This window comes from Alexandromys fortis, unplaced genomic scaffold (assembly GCF_014885135.2).
Source record: "Alexandromys fortis isolate MF-2015 unplaced genomic scaffold, M_Fortis_MF-2015_v1.1 scaffold_15, whole genome shotgun sequence".
In the NCBI taxonomy this organism is placed as follows: Eukaryota; Metazoa; Chordata; class Mammalia; order Rodentia; family Cricetidae; genus Alexandromys; species Alexandromys fortis.
Genome location: NW_026067911.1, coordinates 1,941,826 through 1,961,695, shown reverse-complemented (window position 1 = coordinate 1,961,695; position 19,870 = coordinate 1,941,826). Strand labels below are relative to the sequence as shown.

The 19,870-nt window shown below is 37.6% G+C and overlaps 2 protein-coding genes across 6 annotated transcripts in view; one reads left to right on the top strand and one right to left on the bottom strand.

The window, feature by feature from the left end:
• The window catches only part of Fxr1 (FMR1 autosomal homolog 1), a 48,630-nt gene extending 40,062 nt beyond the window's left edge, over positions 1–8,568 (top strand). For 2 of the 4 annotated variants that reach the window (XM_050138334.1, XM_050138335.1), the window contains 4 exons: positions 290–493; positions 2,909–3,109; positions 6,823–6,914; positions 7,532–8,568. In XM_050138334.1, the coding sequence (XP_049994291.1) occupies positions 290–493; positions 2,909–3,109; positions 6,823–6,914; positions 7,532–7,702 (668 nt within the window). In that variant the 3' untranslated portion in view covers positions 7,703–8,568. Of the gene's footprint in view, positions 1–289; positions 494–2,908; positions 3,110–3,755; positions 3,837–6,822; positions 6,915–7,531 lie in introns of all 4 variants that reach the window. The other 2 variants (XM_050138337.1, XM_050138336.1) reach the window with 2 other exon arrangements.
• A 6,970-nt stretch (positions 8,569–15,538) lies between these two features.
• Positions 15,539–19,670, bottom strand: Dnajc19 (DnaJ heat shock protein family (Hsp40) member C19). Of its 2 annotated transcripts, XM_050138479.1 has the most exons (6): positions 19,499–19,664; positions 18,561–18,612; positions 18,412–18,485; positions 17,647–17,726; positions 17,011–17,081; positions 15,539–15,688 (listed from the first exon to the last, which is right to left on the bottom strand). In XM_050138479.1, exons 1-6 carry the CDS (start codon positions 19,499–19,501, stop codon positions 15,618–15,620), a joined length of 351 nt encoding a protein of 116 aa, XP_049994436.1. In that variant the 5' UTR covers positions 19,502–19,664; the 3' UTR covers positions 15,539–15,617. The 2 variants fall into 2 exon arrangements, with proteins under 2 accessions (XP_049994436.1, XP_049994437.1); XM_050138480.1 differs by lacking the exon at positions 18,561–18,612 and having other exon boundaries at positions 19,499–19,670.
• Positions 19,671–19,870: the final 200 nt, after the last annotated feature.

Sequence of the window (19,870 nt, the reverse complement as noted above, 5' to 3'; positions counted from 1 at the left end):
AAAAAAAACTATTGGTTAAAATTAAAATTTTTCTTGGTGTGATGAAATTTAGGTATTGGGTAACATTTATTGTACTGATGATTTAGGCCATCGATATAAAAATGAGCAAAACCTTGACTTTAACTGCATTTTCATAATGTACCTTTCCTCTAATGGTTAGTTGAATTTAGTTGCATATTAAAGTTTTTAATTTGGCTCTATTCAGAACAATTACTGTGCTTCCTTTAAATGATACTTAAGCAACTATATATGTGCACCTAATCACTTTACATACTATCTTTTTTCTAAGGTACAAATTCTGAGCTGTCTAACCCCTCCGAAACAGAATCTGAGCGTAAAGATGAGCTGAGTGATTGGTCGTTGGCAGGAGAAGATGACCGAGAGACTCGGCATCAGAGAGACAGCAGGAGACGCCCAGGAGGAAGAGGCAGAAGTGTTTCAGGGGGTCGAGGTCGTGGTGGACCACGTGGTGGCAAATCTTCCATCAGTTCTGGTAGTCTTTTTCATACTATGTCAGCGTTCATGCTTTGTAAACAGTATAACCCTACAAAAATCATTTCTTCCCTCAGAGCCAAACATTTTTGGAAGTTTATGATTCTGGTTACTATCTTAGAAATAATAGTAGACTGTGTAGCAATTAATATAGGAAAATTTGTGTAGATTAATTCTGAGTGAAGGCTTACATAAGAATATGTAGGTGAGATCTTTCAGTTGACCGGTTTCCTTTGCTTCGGGGTCCTTGGTAATTAGGTAATATTAGGTAATTTTTCCCAAGAATTTTTTGCTACAGTTTGAGGACAGAGAAAAAGGTACACTCAATTTTGTTTTATTTTTCTGAGAAATTGAACTGTAAAGAGGAATATAGAAGGACTGGAAAGGTGACTCAGCAATTAAGAACAGTTATAGCTGTTGTAGAGTAGGCAGTAAAGTTCCTAGCACCCATTGCTCACAACCCTGTAACTCCAGTTCAGGGCCTTTCTGATGCCCTCTTGTGGTCTCTGGTCGCTTGTGCATATAGGTGTGCATAGGCACACCACATGTTCACAGATACAGAGTAGAGACAAAGATGTCATATGCTCAAGCACCTCTTGGCTGTGGTCATTTGATGGTTTTTGTTTTTTACCATGAGGTGGTAATAGTTGCCAGAATGTTCTTTCTGAGCAGAATGACAAGAGGGGAGGGTTTCCAGAGATAATAGGATTATTTTAAAGCACTGTACAGTAGCATTATTATTTCTTTGTCATTTAAGGTTATACTTTATAATGATTAGATATCTCATTGAAAATATTAATATATTTAAAGTAATGTTTTAAATCTTTTAGAAGGTTAGACTTTGCATATTAAAGCCAGGCCATTGTGGCACACACCTTTAATTCTAGCACTTGGGAGACAGAGGCAGGTGGATCTCTTTAGTTTGAGACTAGTCTGGTCTACAGAGTGAGTTCCAGGACAGCCAAGGCTACTCTTGTCTCTCATCCCCACCCCTACCCCAAAAAAATCCAAACATGTTAACCTACAGTGGAGCAAATCAGCATAAAATGGAGGATGTATATTTAGCTCTAATTGGATCCCACTTTCCATTGGGCCCTAAGTTTAGTTTTATTTAGAAAAGTTTAGCTTAGTTTTTTTTTTTTTTACAGAAAAACAATTTTTGTATTAAAATGTACAATGTATACTGTTACTATTAAACCATTATATTTTGTGGAAATGCAAAATGAATGTATTTTACCTATGATTAATAGATGAATTGAGCATCTTTTTCAAAGATGCTAACTGTTACCAAAGGAAACTTAAGAGTAATGGTGACTAGGTGAATTCCTTCTGTAATTGAGTGTTGGAAGCAGTAGATGCACATAGGTAAGAGAGGTGCTTTCTTTTCTTTGTAACTTTACGAAACACTTTGTTTTCAGAGTTATGATGCCAGTTAACATCTGGTTCAACATTGTCTGTTCCATAACAGTTATTATTTAAGCCTAATTTACTTTGATACCTGAGTAGACTTGTTTTGGTTGCTTCAGTTCATAGTTAGCTGATTTTTGTTAGGTCTTGGGTGCAGTTACTAATTTTATTTGGAAATAGTTCACAAGAAGCAGTTTAAAGAGAAACAAAAGGTTCTCAGAATCACTACATAATAGTTGGATATTTCTCTACATTTTTATTTCTCTACCCTCTGGGTAGGGTAAGAGTATGACTGTCAAGCTGGTAATGTTAGTGTACACTTTTAATCCCAGCTCTCAGGAGGCAGAGAGAGGCAGGCGGACCCGTATGAGTTCGAGGCCAGCCTGGTCTATAGAGTGAGGTCTAGGACAGCCAGGGCTGTTACACAAAGAAACCCTGTCTCGGAAAAGAGTGAATGTCAGAATTAGATAGTATTTTCTGATATCGTTATCCTTCAGTATCTCTGGAGGATTGGTCTCAGTAACCTCCACAAATTTTTTTACAAATCCTTTATGAAAGGTTATACAATATTAATACATTATCTGTGCATACTGTTCTATATTATCTCTAGATGACCTCTGTCTGCAAAAATGCCATGTAAGTAGTTTAAGTTTGAGGGACACTAGTAAGAAAAAAAATTATGCAGGACTAAAACTGTGTTTGATACAGCTGTATCCCCTTCTATAGTTTTTCTGAGGTTATACAGACCTGACTATATTTGTAAAACAATTCAAAGAAAACATTACAAAGCTGAAAAATAACCTTAACTTTTGCTTTACAATTTTTCATTTCCATTAAAATTCAATTTGTTCATTTTAATAATTTTCAGGTAAATTAATGATAAGAAAACTTCAGGCCTATATTTGGGGGGGATTAGTTTATGTATGGTTAGTTGATGTAGTTCAGTAAATCAAGTATTTTAACTGCAGCCGTCTTAAATGAATATTTCTTGCCTCTGACATGAATATAGTGCTCAAAGATCCAGACAGCAATCCATACAGCTTACTTGATAATACAGAATCAGATCAGACTGCAGACACTGACGCCAGCGAATCTCATCACAGTACTAACCGTCGTAGGCGGTCTCGTAGACGAAGGACCGATGAAGATGCTGTTCTGATGGATGGAATGACTGAATCTGATACAGCCTCAGTAAATGAAAATGGGCTAGGTATGTAAGCATTTAGGGAAAAGTTGTGTGTGTGTGTGAGATTGTATTATACTGATAATAGATGAGGCTTTTGTTTATGTATGCAATTCACAAATGTTTTTTTAGTGTTTCCTTTTAATGGGGAAGATAGCTTGCTTGTCTTGAGTGTCTTATTTTTTATATTTGTCAAACCATCTGAAATTGGGAGGATTAATTAAAGTGCTCTTTCATACCATTAATACCATTAATCATCAGTACAAATATTCAGTTGATCTTATTGTGTACAAATAAAACTTAACTCTTTTAGCACCCCCTTTGAATAATTGTGGTACATTTTGGGAGATGCATAGAGTGAGCATTAATTATTACGGGGCTAAAATGTCATTAACTTTGAAACACAAAATATGTTGGAGAGAAACCTTTTATTCTCAATAACAGCAGTAGTTCCAGTTATGTATGGCAGTTTATTATGGGTTAAAGCCCTCTTTATTTCCAGAGAAGAATGGTTTATGCTACAAAAATGTATATAATCCTTTTGTCGATATTGTATGCTTTACCTTCAATGTCTAACTAAAAGTTTTTTATAAATAAGGAAAGAAGTTTTTCGTTTTGTTTTTGTTTTGTTATTTTTTGCCAGAATAGTTGATGGTAAACTTTGCAATTGCAGATGATAGTGAAAAAAAACCCCAGCGACGCAATCGTAGCCGCAGGCGTCGTTTCAGGGGTCAGGCAGAAGATAGACAGCCAGGTAACTTGAGTGGACCTGTTGGTGTCGGGCCACAAGCATGAAAAAAATGTCATGTGTCTGCATTCTAAATATAATTACATGTTCACATGTGTGTATATACATTCAGAATTTGCATTGCATAAGCTATTCAACTAATGACACTGCTAAGAAAATGCATTCTTCCTTCACGGTATAAATGTTTAGTATCCAGTCTTAAGTGAACTAATGTTGTGTCTTAATTTCTTACATGGAAATACTGCAGTTGGCAGATTCCTCAAACTTAAAATGGGGACTGCTATTTCAGGGACTGTGGTGTGGATTGGGTTTGAGGTTGATTGGCAAAACTAGGTAGTTTTGCATGGTGCCTGCTTACTATATCTAGATTGGGCGCCTCATTTTGATGGGAATTAAAATACTCATAATTTAAAAAGAAAATGTAGAAGTGTCTTTTTCCTTAAAAGAGGGTGCATGTTAATGTTCTTGTGTTATTGTAGTGTGTGTTTTCCTTTACACATACTAATCATTCAAATAGTTTTTACTTCAGTTTCATTCAGTATTTTATGTTGTCACAAGTTTTGATAACTGGAAAGAAACTTGTTTGCTATGTCTTTATTATTTTGAAAACAGATCACTTCTTATTGTACAGAGAATCACTGTATATTCACCATGAAGAAATTGTGTGCAGTAGAAATAAACCCCTTTCAAACTAACCAATTTTTGCATTCTTTCCAAAACATGGTCTTTCATGTGTCCCCCTCTCCCCCACAAATAATGTAAATCGTAAATCTTTAGGTATAGAGGTTATAGAGACATTTGAGAAGTCTAGAGAAGGACATTAATTCCTAATCTGAAGATTTTTTTTAAAGATAGAGGGACATGCAAAAAGAATCAAACACTATCAAAGAATTTGTTTTGCCTTTATATTTCTTCTACCTCTTTTTAGTGTTAGAATTGCATTTTAATTGAAGAGGTCATGAATTTCAGTTTTGAAGGTGGCACAGCAATGAGTATTTTCTGGCCCTCCTTTGTAAAGAAGAAAATTCAGGCTATCAGTACGAGCTCATTAACCTGGAATGCATTTCAGCATAACCTAAGCTAGTGGTCCTGGCTAAGGATACAGACATAAAAACATCCCACAGAATTTTTTCTAAATGAACTAGATGTTTTTGGCTGGAATTAACTGAAATGAGTGATTTGGAGTTTTGACAGCAATGTGCTGTTGCATACTACATCTGATCCTGACTTCCCTGTTGTTAGGAACCATTGTGTTTCCTCTTACCAAATTCCTTTATTTCCAGTCACCCATTTTTCCAAAGTTTCTTCATGTCACAGCAGTCTTGGAGACAGCCTTCACACAAAAGTAGTTCTTCCTTTGTCTACAATTCCTAGTTGCTCTTTGTTCTCTATGAATTAACTGTTGAGTGGTCTTTTCTACACTTAGACATTACAGAGGTATCCATTCATTCTTAAGACCACACAGGAAATTACAGGGTCCCGATTATGCCACAAATTTGCCTAGATTTTTTTCCTTGAAATTTAAAATTCTCTTCCATAAGAACTATAAAACAAATTTCTTAACTGCCTTCCTTTCTTTGGGGACAAGGAACAGAACTAAGTGCCACTTAGCTTTGGACTCAAAGCTACATCAAGATTCTCATTCTGTGCAGGAGTAGGTGAAAGGGTCTAAGAAGTGTTTGTACACATTTACATTGAGCAATATGCCTATCTGTGCAGTAACATCTTGACACCCGCACCCCTCCAGGTGTCAGTGAAGTCTACACTATGAAAACAAAATAATCCATTAGAAGGTCCCTACCCGTGGTCATTCTCCAGACAGCTGTATTGCCCAAATAGAGTAGACAGAATGAATAGGTTATACTAATCTCCCAGGAATATTGCTAAACATAAAAAGTTCTTGGCAGTAGGCTTCAGAATGAACCTACGGAATTCCTTATAATTTGAAAGGAAAGCGGTTTTAGATTTGAAATGTATGTAGTTTTCTAATAAGTCTTGATCCAAGATGTTTAATTATGTTTAAGGTTCATTTAAAGTAATGAATTACTAGAGAGTTCTTCAAACTTAATGTTAGTACATGCATTATTAATATGAATTGTAAAATACAATTCAGCCTTTTATTGTATTAAATGATTTTTTGAGCTGCATGTAGTAATGAACTAGTTCTCCCCAGACATGGTGGCTTTATAAATAATGTAAAATTGACCTGTTTTTAGTTTTTAATAATTGGGATTTTTCTTAAAACTAGACTGTGATAGAAAATGATTGTTTAGGAATATTGAGTTTCAAGTTCTTAGGTCAGTGCATAAACTAATACTTAATGTGATTATGTTTAAATTGGGACAGCATCTCTTTTTACTCTGTTCCTTTCCCACCCTGACAAGTGTCTAACCACATTAGGATTGTCTTAGTTTGCCTGTACTTCTTAAAATTTGAAAATCAGATAATTTAAATGCTGTCTAGCATGAAATGTTAGGAAGAAACCACAAATACCACAGTTCAATATCTTAATCGTGCTGTTTTTCATGGGCCAAAGGGACAACCAAAAACATAAAACATTAAAAATTTAACTATCCCATCATGATTTGTGCCAACATCCTCCCCCTCCCCCATATATACACACACATACTAATAACTGCAAACACCACTCTGTACTTAAAACACTGTCTTGAAGTGTTTGTTCTTGGTGGTGGGTTGCTACACCACAATCATCTCACAGTCTTAGACTCAGCCAGGAGATGGCTGGTTTCTTGAACAAAAGGACTTCAACCTAGATTTCCTCAAGTTCCAGCTTGAATTTTTCTATTGTCAGCACTAAAATCATAGGCACATTTTCCCAAGCTATGCTTTTGTTCAGATGTGGGTACCCAGCGTAAATTTTTGAAATTGGGTTACCCACCATTAGTTTAGTTTAATAGTGAAATTATTCTTATCCATAATAAAATTTAGAAATATTTTTCAACACCTGTAATTTTTTTCTCATCTTTAACAGTCACAGTTGCAGATTATATTTCTAGAGCTGAGTCTCAGAGCAGACAAAGAAACCTCCCAAGGGAAACTTTGGCTAAAAACAAGAAAGAAATGGTAAGGAGAATTTAACCTGTAGGGTTTTTGTTTTGTTTTTATTATTTCGTATTGCTTAGACTTAATTATTTTTTACTTATTACTGTATAGTCATTTGTTTCACCTGAAAGATATTTAAAGAAGATCTTGGTTCGCCAGGCCCCTGCTGAGTGAAGATGTGCATGCTTGAGTCTGAGACACTTCCACATAGATAGCACGGCAGTATTTACCTCTTGTCAGTAGTGGGAATAGACCCTTTAAGTTTCAATTCATTTAAATGTTTTCAGTGTTAATCAGAAATAGGAGTTTTGAAAGGTGAGTAAAATGGGTGATTGTTGTTTTACCTACTGTATTGACTGTTTGCACCATTTATATGGTGTACTTCCCAGTGGTTTAAAATATTGGGTACAGGTTTCCTTGAACAGTGCGAATGCTTTCTGTGATGTGGGCACTCATAAGTACTAGAGATAACGTAGTTTAAAAACCCTGAGCCTGGAGTGCATTGGTATTTGTTTAAAACGCTTTCTGTATGGCATATGAAAGTTACCCTTTTTAAAGCTAATGTTTATGTAGTCATTTTCTTCCTCAGCTACAGATTTCTTTATAAAGATGTTGAAAAAGTTGTCTCCCTTTGACAGGCAAAAGATGTGATTGAAGAGCATGGTCCTTCAGAAAAGGCAATAAATGGTCCAACTAGCGCTTCTGGCGATGAAATTCCTAAACTACCGCGTACTCCAGGAGAAGAAAAGACTAAGAACTTAAAAGAAGAAAGCACTCAAGAAGCAGCAGTCCTGAATGGTGTTTCATAACTGAAGGAAGTTCCTAGTTTACAGTTCTTTTACATTACAGTTACAATAGTGCTTGTACAAGCTTGCCAAAGATAGAATTCGGATCGCCAGTCTTACATCGCACTTTCAGTTCCTCCATTTGGAATTCAGAAAGGGGGAGGGATCCTGAAGAAATCATATGTTAAACATACTTTGACACCTACTGTGTTAAAAATATATCATCAGATGTGCCTTGAGAATAGTATATGTAACATTAAAAAAAGTTGCTGGCTATAGGAAATGTTATTTTGTTTTCAAAATATGGCAGAGATGGGAGGTGGGTGGGGTGGGGTCCCTAACGTAATATTCTTTATGAAAGCATTAGCTGCTTTTGTTACATTTTTAATAATATGCAACCACTTCTTCACCTGAGGAAAACTAGAATGAAGCAGTTTAAAATATTTTGCACTGAATTGTAATTTCTTCATTAGTTTAGTCTGGAAACTGGTCTGTTATGTGTTTTAAATGCTGTTTGTAGAGGCAAGTCTGCAGACCACTGGAATACATACGTTAACTCATCTGCAGGGACACGGGGTGATATTGGCAGTGACTGTTCTACATTGAGGCTTTGTTTGGTTTATTTATTAAAGTGTACAGTATTTAAAAAAAAATCAAACATAGCTTTAGTTGAAACACTAAGCTGATTAGTCATGTCCATTCATAGCCTGAACTACTGAAAAGATCAATTTCCAGAGGGTTTATTCTGTAAAAACTACATGTTTAGTCTTTAGAGTATCTTTCACATTTTCTTTTCCTCCCTTTTTTCCTCCCCCCCCCTTTTTTGATTTTGGTTGTTTGATGTGCAATATGTTTTTGTATGCAGGTAGTAAATAAACTTTGATCTTCCATTTGCTGATTTTAACTTTCTACTTTTTATGCCAATTGTTTCAAAGAAGTAGGACTACGTCACAGACCTAGAATAGATAGCATTCTTGGATTGCTTTTCAAAAGCATTTATTCTGCCTCAGATCTAGTATTAAAATGCTAACCATTTACTCTACACTTAATTTTGACTATTAAATGGTTTAGAATATATGTTTTTGCTGTTAGAGAAACATTTATATTAAAGTCTAATCTACAGGAAGTTGTGGAAGATATGGAAGGCAGAAGATAAGCATTTTACTTTTGCCTTTAGTTCATTTAAAAACTTTTAAAGGTATGATAAGCAGTTTTTAAGTAATAGGCTAATAATGAAGGTTTTCATACCAGTGACTGAAAATCAGTAAAAGATTAAAAATATTTTCTTCAGAAGACCCAATTTTATGAAAGATTTTTTAGATGGAAGTTTAATGATAAATGTATATTTCTGTAGTTGTTGAAATATTTGTGAAGGCTCCATGTGTTACATAGACTCCTGGAAGTGCTTTAGTTTTGTCATTTGAAAAGTTTTTTATGTGCATAATTTATTAATTATGTTCATAAAAATGTTGAGCTTCTTTTATAAATGAGTGAGCTTAGGGATAATTCACATAGTTAGAACAGACAATTTGCTTATTGGTATGTGTGTAGTCATAGCCAGTCATATTCTAATTAAGAGTGACATGCACTGATACTGGAGTTTTTTTTTTCTTGAATAGATGTGATAATAGAACGTGAGGTGTGTATAGTGAACTTGCACTTTATACCAGACTAAATAACCATAACCTCCTTTTGAAAGTTTTGAAAACAAGTTAAATAATTGGTTTCTTAATTACTTAGTTCTCTGTGTGTAGGTTACAAATTTAATCATGAAGTACTGGACAAAAAGAATTTTGTGTCTGATGGGAATTGATGTTTTACCACTATGCTACATCCCTAGCCCACAAAGAATATTAATTCCCAAGCTGGGAAACATGATGCTAAGTGTAACTTTTCATTTTTCCAATGCCAGATCCCCTACATTGTTTTTGTCATAAAAATTAAACTATCTTAATTAAGTCAAGTATTGCTGAAACACTTGAGCAGGATTTAGTAATCAATTCTTTAAGAGAGCTGAGATGTCATTACCTGAAAATAGCCCCTCAGTGACTTGCCCTTTAAGAATCGGCACCAAAGCCCTGTCGATCCGTTTTTCTGGCAGATTGCTTGATCGGAGGGACCATTGATTGAGGTTCCTTAAGTACTTTGGCTGCCCCCTTGGTTAGATTACGAGTGGGAATCCTCGCCCTAGCACATACTATAAAGTGTGAAAGCAGAACATATATTCTGAAAAGTTTTGACAGCTCAAAGCACTGAGGAATGGAGACCCATGAGGTTGTGTAAAACCTAAACTGAATGTGAAGTAGGAGTGCATATTATATCAGGGTCAAAAATGATCTTGTTTTCCTGATTGGGGGAGGGTAAGGTAAGGATTCTGGGATTCTTGTGTGTCCCACTCCTCCAAAAAGTGCAAGCAAGGATGCAAAAAAAAAAAAAATCCTTAGCTCTAAAATTTTAATGTGAAGTTCAACAGAATGTCAGTCCAGTGAGTTCTTGGGAAATTACCAGCGATGCTGCTGAGACAAAGTCAAGGGATTTTGCTTAAATGAAGTACATTTTAAAAGTGCAGGTATAATACTTAGTAAAATGAAGAAATCAATAGCGAGGCACTGAGTCTGAAGTGAGAAGCATTAGGTGGTTTACTCTTGAGTCCTAGCACCCTTAAGCCAGAGTGAATGCTGTAGCTGACTGTGACTTGACTTGGGCATTGTAACCTGAGGAAAATCTGGAAAAGTTGGTTTGTCCTCTTCAGACATTCCAGTTTTCTTATGACTCAAATAATTAGAATTCTTAAAGACTAAATCTAGCATATGAATGCTAAGGAAAAAGGAACCTCACCATAATGTGGCATGGTTTTTGTTGGTAAAGGGACATTGCATTTGTTTCTGGAGCTTTGTAGAATTTGAAAAGGAGAGCATATTTTAATAGCTCATTCAATCTTAATTTGCTTTTTTATGGCTTGGGTTCCCCTATATAAATTCATTACCCTCTAACTTTTTTAATTGGGGGGGGGGGTTATAATTGCTCTTTACCCTGTTAATATAAGGTAAGAGTTTGGGTTTAATCTGTTGGAATTAATCCCAGTCAAATATAGTCAGTCTTTGAACAGGTGTTCACTTGAAAGTATTATACTGTGGGTTGAAACACACCATTACATTAGGGTTATTGTTAGTTCCTTGTGAATTACTACTCTTAGGGGTCAGAAAGGACCAGCTATTGATGGGTTTTGTTTTTGTCAACCTAATTAAGTAAAACCACTAGAAATTCAGTAAAGAGTTGTCCTTCGGCTCGATGATAGAGCACATTAATCTGTAAGAAAATAATACCTTTTTAAAAATCAATTTTTGGTGATATTGGGGATTGAACCCAGGAACCTCTGTAAGAAATACTTTGACACAAACTTGTGTGTGTCCATAGCACTTTTCTTTTTTTATACCGTTTTTAAGCTTTGAGAGAGGTCTATAGTCCATTGTGGCTTTAAACTCTGAAGTGATCTTCCTGCCTCAGGTCTTTGGTGCTGTGATTGCTTGGGACCAGCCTGTCTACCTGAGCCACCATGTCTGGCTGTGTCAAATGACTAGGTTTAGCCTTCTGTTCTACCCTTCTCTGAGTACCTGAGAGTGCAAGTAGACCTGACTACGATTTCCTACAGACTTTAAACATTTGAGATGTTACAGATAAAAAGCATATAATTAGAAGCCATTGTGTGTTAGTCTCTGTATTTTGGAGTTAAGAGTAGCATTTTAACCATATGTCTCATAGCCTTATGAGTATGAAAGTACTTGTAGTGGTGTATGTTGGGTATGCCCAACCATTCCTGACATTCAGTTAGGCTCAACACAAAAAGAATCCCTTCTTACACAGCCTGACAGCCATAAGTAGCAAGTATATCATTTGCTTCACTGCCACACTTAAAAGATTTCCAACTTTCTCTGTATTTTCATAGTTGTATCTTAACATATTCTAAAGTTACTCTGTCTACTAAATTGCAGTTTGAAACCATTTTTACTAAACAAAAAAATTTCTACTAGGTAAATATAAACTAATCCATATTGATTACCTAGGCTTCTGTGTGGGCTCTGGGATAGAATTCAGGTTGCCAGGTTGGCCCCAAGTACCTTCACCCATTGAGCCATCTTGCCTAGGTTGATGTCTCCTATTCTCAGGGTTACTTGTTCTAATGTTCTCAGCTGTTGAGTTTATTAAATATTTTTTTTGACATTGCCTGTGAATTTTTTTTAATGTGCTGTTAATTGGACTAGATGCAAGTTGTAAATTCCTCATAACTATTACGAGGGTGGTGGCATTTAATCTCAGGTTTCTGAATTGAAAACTTAACCTTATAGGTCATTACCAGAAAAAGATTTGTTATGAATTCTCATATCCAAGACTATGTTCTGGTTAGTAATTTTTACTATCACTTATTTGTCTTTTTATTTTGATCATGTGTATGTAAGGTTTAAGGTAGGACATATTCAGACTGAGAAGCTGTACAGGATGGCAGTTCACAGTTTAGGGTTTTGCCTGAAATTTTTTTAAAGTATGTTTTTCTAAGCGTGGGATGCTTGTGCCATGGAACACGTGGAAGTCAAAGGTATCTTGGGGGACGTTCACTCCTTCAACTCAGCTACAAGCCATGCCAAGTAACTGGACTTCGCCTGGCTTGTAGCAAGTGTCTGTACTCAGTGAACCATTTACTGGCTCTAGTTTTTACCTTTTTAGACAGCAACTCATTGTAATTTCCCCTAGTACTTCTGTGGTTCTGAATATACAGGTGGAAAGGGTCTCAGATGACAGTTTTTGTATCACTCTTCCTTAAGTACTCCTGTCATTTGGAGAAAGCGTGAAGGTAAAATTTCCTAAAAATCCATGGTGTCCAAAGGTAATTGGCTTTCAGGATAATGCTAAGGTATACTTGGCATTATCAGAGAAAAAAAAATGTCATCATCAAAGGTAACCTATGGACAGAGAGCCAAACTGTAAGTGAACATGATAAAGTGGGAAAGATAGGCCCAGGTTCAACCATTATTCATTAGCTAATTATCTTATTAATAAAATATAGAGGAATCCTTAAATTTTCATTTCATATATCACTCTGTAAGGACTTGCTCACAGCTACCTAGGGGCTGGGAACATAGCTCTGTCAGTAAAGTGTTTGCCACGTAAATGTGGTTTAACTACAATCCCCACATTAAAAAGTCAAGCGTTGGAAGTTCAGAGTTTTGATCCCAGCACCGGGGGAGTGGAGACAGAATGTTTGTGTTCACTGACTACTGCCTGCCCCCATTCTAATAAGAATTAAGTCTGAGTAGAGTCCCAATGAAATCCTGTCTCAAAAAAACAAGCTGGATGATTCCTGGGGGGAAAATATTCAAGTGTTTGGCCTACACATTTTAGCCTTCCCGTCAGGTTCCTGGTCCTAAGTTGGCGGCTATTCCTTTGCCAGCGATCTGCACCTAACCCTTCATCACCATTTACAATACCTGATAGCAATGTTGGCAATTGCTTGCCTAGCTTATGGCAAAATGGTCCAATTCTTGGCACTTTATATGTATGTGTAAACAGCTGGATACTCAGCAGGTATTACCAAGAAAAATGCTTAGATGATTGGATTCGAACTGGAAGGTCACAGACTTAGGTTTTCCTATTTGACCTTGTCTCCATGGACTCGTTACTTCTCTAAACTTTGGTTCTCTTGTGTTAAACACATAACAGTTGAGATACACTAAGAATGCTTAGCACAGTGCAGGTGACTTTAAGCACTTAAGAAAAATGGCACGGAGAAGACCCTTAATAGGTCCTATTCCTAAGAGCCCTTACATATGTGACATTTAAACATCATACCTAGAGCTTCCAATGAAATAGATTCTTCAGCTTGAAAAAGGTAAGCCTAGAGAAATAAAAATTACTGTCAAAGAATGAATGGCTCCTTGGTATGAAAGAAAGGCTTCCAGTGTTTTGGCGCTTGTTTCCTTACAGGTATGCATAGCGTTTAACATTCAAGGTACTTAAGCCTTCAGCGCTCAGTCCTCTCTGCAGTTAATGGTGACAAAATGTGGGCATATCAGAGCACTATTTTTCAAACATCTGCTTTTACATCTTAACCAAACTCTGCTTTATTATTGTTCATAGAAACATTTAAAATTTGAGTTTTCTATGTATGGATGTTTTGCCTGCAGATATATATCTATATCTGTAGATATGATATATCTGTGCCATGTGTAGGCTGTGTCCAAGGAGGCCAGAAGATGGTACCAGAGCCCCTGTGTTTTAGGAATCAAACCTGGGTCATCTAGAAGAGCAGACAGGGTTGATGAGCCATGTTTGCAGCCCTGAATGAATTTATTTTTATTGTTAGTTCAAATGGCTAAGAGGTTAGTAAATCATTTGACTCCTCTCATCTGTGGATTCCTCAAGTGCATTTACCTGATAGCTAACATAAAACATCACTCCACTTGCTTTGCTCATCATTTCTAATGCCATGCCTTCAGGTAAGGCAATGCAGTGTGTATTCCCTGCTTGTGCTTGTATTGATTTTTCTAATCTTCCTGTGTGGTGTAGTGGTGTGTTCCTCAAAATTTTTAAGATAAGAAAGGCTGTATATGCCAAAGTTAGGTTTCCAACTTGAAAATACTGATGAAGTGAGAAATAAGTAGTAATGTTCAAAGAGAAGAACCTAGATGCTTAGAAATTCAAAGGAACCTCTTCCCATTAGGAACAGAATTGTCGGCATTTGCTAGTTGAGATCAGTGACTTTACAGAATACAGCTGCTGTAAGAATCAATTGTGCCTTCCCCTAGATCTGGCCTCTTCCCTAGTGTGATGGGGCTTAGGAGTGTTTCTGCTACACAAAATCTCTAGAAGCTGGTTTTTATCACACTCAAACTTAACTCTTTAATTGTAAGGACTTTGAACAAGGATACAAAATAGGAAGTAAATACAGAGCTATTTACTATTAATTACTGTTACGTGTCCACTATTAACACCCTTAGTGCCCTTGACCACATTCACACCACCGCATCTCCCTCTGCGCACTGATTAATTGAAAGTTGCAAATGCTACAGGGACCACCAGCTAGGGATTTTACCTCCTGGTCTATACAAGTCCTTACATACTTTAATGTACTAAAAGTTACCTGCCTTCAAATGTCACTGGATGTAAAATGTTAACAGTTGAGGCTGAAAATCAAAAGCTTTTCACACGCTGGGATTAAAGGCCTGCACTACAACTGGCTCTTAGTATTTAATATTGAGTGAGAGGACTTTAAATTCACATATAAGCTCTGTCATACAGATGAACTGTGTAGAAAGCAAAACAGGGACAACTTATAAGTATTTTTAAGAGACTAGCTAAATAGGAATTAAAAACAGGAGCTATACACGGAAATGCTTCTACTATAGTTTTAATGTAGCTGGGTATGGTGGGACACACCTTTAATCCCAGCACTTGGGAGGAGACAAGTAGATTGCTTGAGTTCATAGCTCAGGACAGCAGTGTTATTTTGTAAAGAAAATTTTAATGTATTGATGAAATGTGAAATGTCTGTGAACTAAGAAATTTCTTAGATGGAAATTATAGCTAGATTAGTAAATTTGAATTACAGTGTACTTGAACAGGCCATCATGCTTGGAGTTTCACACCCCCACCCCACCCCCAAAGAATCCCTGCTTCAGTAGTTTACGATGCCTGGCTTAATAAACTGCAGTGGCACATTCTTCAAAGCCTTGAAGAGCAACATAAGTACTAAAACAATGTTTATATTTCAGATAGTGTTTATCTGTAATAACAATTGTTAATACTATAGACTCAATTCAGAAATCCTAAAATTCGAACAAAATATACCAAGACACTGATGCCAAGTCATTTCACAAATTATAGCTCTGAGGTATTTTATTACAAAAGCATATACATAGACTAATGGACTTAAAATTCATCACATTTATTTTTTAGCTTGACCTTCTAGTAAGTCTTTAGCTTCATTGATTTTTGCTGCTATATAAGGAGATCCTCCTATAGAAGAAAGGGGGGGGGGGAGACATAGTTTAGTGCACAGATTCTAAATCTGTCAAAAGCTACTTGCATTTCAAGGATCCCAGGCCTTAATAGAGATACTATTTTTATTTTCTAAAAAGCAACTATGATACTATAAGTAGGTCACAAAATTACAGCGTAAAGGTATTTGACCAATGGGAAATGAGTTGTTTTCACACAAATTTTACCTTTAAAAAACTTAAAATTGACTGACATAGGACTTAGCCTTTCCCACACATGCACTGCACATGTGAAGATAGTACATGGTTTTAAGTGTTCCCAGGAAACTTATTTTGGAAAGACCTATTGCTTTACATCCTTTTCTGCTCCAGTGTTCTTGCTACTTGCTAACCCTTTCTAAGGTCATCTAAGAGTTGCTGTTTTACTAACCTGATGAAGCAGCCTATCAAAGAGCATCAAGAGGATGCTGGTAGAATGTGTGTGTATGGACTCTACCTACGCATCCGGAACAGAAGACCTTAAGTAATTCAAGCTAAATTCCTTACACTGTAAAGTTACATACTAAACAGCTGTCCTGTTTAAACTTGTCAAAAACTTTTTTCCTACAAACAAAGAAGATTTGTACATGGCAACAGATTTTTACTTTTTTTAGTCAAAGTAATCCCTTTTACCATTGAAAGCTACTTTGAGGTGTATCAGAAGCAAACACAGCTCGAAGGCTTCCAAATAATTTTCTGTTCCAAGCACCCACTACAAGGGGAAGCCTCTTAAAATTTTTCTCCTAATTAAAATTTAGCACTTGGTTATTTATGAATCTAAGCAGATATACAGCAAAACTCAAAAATACGCCACAACAAAACTCACCCAAGAGTTGGTATGTACACTTTTAATCCCACCAGTTGAGGCTGAGGCAGAATGGTCAAGAGGTTTACACCAACCGTGGCTAAGTAGCAAGATGTCATAAAAACAAGCCAACCAAAATATCTAGTATTTGTGACCATTACTGGAAGATTTTATCAAACAACCTAAAAGTACTATTAAATTTTTTTATTACTCCCAAATCGCAATAGCTCTTTTATTCATTATACCTTTGTTTTGGTGAGATAAGGTATCAGACTGCTTTGCACTGTTGGCCCTTGATCCTCTCGTCTCAGCCCCCCTCCCAGAGTACTGGGATTACAAAGTGTGTTACCGTATCTGGTGGATTTTATTTATATAAGACTATGATCCATGCCTGGGAGACTGCTCATATGTACATTTAGACATATAACTGCCAAGAATTAGTTATCCCCTTAACAGCAGTCCAACACATGCTTAACAAAAGCCGAGCCACTACTTACCCTTGTCTGGGTGGTTTAAGAGCATAATCCGTCGGTGAGCATCCCTGATCTTCCCTTTATTGGCAGTAGGGCTAATATGAAAAGGGAAACAATTGTTACTTTATTTAACATCACACACAGACTATACAGAAACAATTGTTACTTTAACATCACACACAGACTATACAGAAACAATTGTTACTTTAACATCACACACAGACTATACAGAAACAATTGTTACTTTATTTAACATCACACACAGACTATACAGAAGGGTCAAATTTTAACACTATAAGCCTCACAGGTATAAAATGTATTTTCTAAATCAGAACCAAATTATAGTGCTTAAAACTAGATGTTGGCCTGACAATTCCTATTCAACACTTCATTTGGAAATGGGAGCAGAATTTCACTGCAGATCACTCCAGGCAGGCAGGCAGCAGTGAGCACTATCTTAATCTGTTACATATCCCTCAGTGAGAGTTCTGTACTTCTGCAGGCATGTTAGGCTTAAAGATTTTCATGGAAGGAGCTGACCAATATAAAATTCAGTGTTGTCTTGTGACAAAAACCCTAATAACTACCTTATTCTCAATTGTAGGAAAATACTAATAGAAACTATCCTACCCTACAACTATTAATGAGTAAAAATCTTACCTTACACCTAGTATTAATGCTGCCTCCCGTTTTGTCATTTTGGGTTCAAACCCACCTTTATAGTACCCACCACTGAAGGCCTGAAAGGGAAATTGAATTGAAAGATTAATGAAGTAAATGGAAGGTTGGTTAAATCAAAAAGAAAATAGTACATTTCAAAGACCTACAAGTGTATTTCCCAAGGTATTTTAGCTTGATTAGTGGTAGCTATTGCAATAAGCATTAAACATCCATTTCCTCCGGCCAAACTGGAACAAACTGTCTCGAGGACTTAAAACCAGGAGTGAATGGAGTACAATGTCACCCATATTCCTCATAAAAAGCAGTATCATATCTGGTTAAAAGAAACCACTAACTATGGCAGTGTGGGGGTAAATTATGCCATCAGGACCTTAATTTAACCTTGGGCAGCATGGTTTCTGCTGTCTATAACATGGATCCTCAAAAGTCCCGAAGAGCAGTAGCTGTGTTTGCTGTACCCAGTTAAGATTCATTCTCAACATGACAGGGTGTGATGTCTGAATGTAGTTATATCTAACAGCACTGCAGAGCTACCTGTGTCTCATGTGACAGCGGATGAGGGAAGGCAGGTTAGCAGTGTGCCAGTAATAAAGTACTAAATCCGAAGGTCACCCACCCTTAGCTGTCACCTAAGGTTTGCAACTCCTTCCTCACTGAACATGGACCTGTGGGATTCAGGCTACAGGGCAGCTCCAGGCTTCAAGTACAGGCAATACATTTACCAAAAAAAAAAAGTTGTCTTACAGATTTTGGTAGGTTTTGAAAAACTTGTTTTACTTGAGGCTCCACATGCTTCATGGCTTGTAAAGCATAACGGCCTAAAACCAGAATCAATAGAATAAGCAAGTCAATCCATAACCAGTCTATTCTTCCACCCCCAACCATAAACCAACCTGCAAATCCTGCAGCGGCAATAGTCAGTCCAACTGCTACCACCGTGCTGGCCTGGTAAGGGGTGGAAAGAGTACATCTTTACTTCGCTAATTGCACCTAGCCTACATCCAAACTCATTACAGCCTTCTTCAGTGAAAGGTGGGTTCTTTTTCCCTGTCTGGCAAGGACTAGGGATGAAACTTAGGGTGTTACACATGGAAGACGCTGTACTGGTGGGACTACATCTCCACCCTTTTATTCTGGGGTGGGGACTTGGCCAGGTTGGCCATGAATTTGCGATCTTTCAGCCTCAGTTTCCTCCCTAAGTAGCCGAAACTCTATGGAGTGCAGCACCATGCCTACTGGAAGAAACATTTTTTTTTTTTTGATAAAAATGTTTTGTCTTTAAAACACTGCAATTTGACGTTGTACACGATGGTGGCCTTTTAATGCCATTTACTCCCGGCACCTAGAAGCCACTGGCAGGTGGATCTCCTGCGCTCTGGGGCAGCCAGGTTACATAGTGAGACCCTGCCTCAAAAACCACTGCAATGTTTATACACAATTTACTGTGGGGTGTGCTATTTTCACTAAGAAGAAAAGGGTAAATCAACCTGCTTATCCACAAAAAAGGGTGACTTCTTCAGAGGTCGAAGAGAACTTTAACCCACAGGCACTTGAACCTTATTCAAGTTTAAAGGAGACCGGTGAGAATTAAGATTTCTGCTGGATTAGAAAACAGTGCTTGCAAACCTCCCTGCAAGAGTCCCACAAGGCAATTCCACCGTAAAGGATTTGTTGGAGGTTAACGGGCCGACCTCCCAGGAGGCGCAAGCGTTCGCCCGCAGCAGAGACAGGCTGTTGGCTGGAGCCGGCGGAGGCCGGAGCGAAGGTCAGTCTTGGCGTCCGCCCGGGCCGGCCAGCGCCACTTCGGGGCTCGTCAGCGCCGACCACTCACCATGACTCCGCTGCGCGGCCCGGCAGCACGCGCTCATCCCAGCGCGAGCACACCGCCACAGCACGCCTGCAGACCGCCGCGACCGCACCAACCGCACGGGCTCCGGCAGCGCCGCGCAACACGGCAGGAGCGCCGTAAAGCGCGTCGGGAACCGTCGCACAGGGTGCTGCAAAAGGGACCAAGTAACTCGCGTTGACTGAAAGGTCGGTCGGGGGCGGGACTTGCGGTGCCCTCCGCCTCGGGCTTCTGATTCGGAAGTCTAAGGCCTGGCACGGAATGCGTCTTCCGGTTAAAACATCGCTCACACTTTGATTTTATAGAGTTTTTTGTCCACCCTGTGAAAGCAGCGCTGTTTTTCAGATGACAGTATTT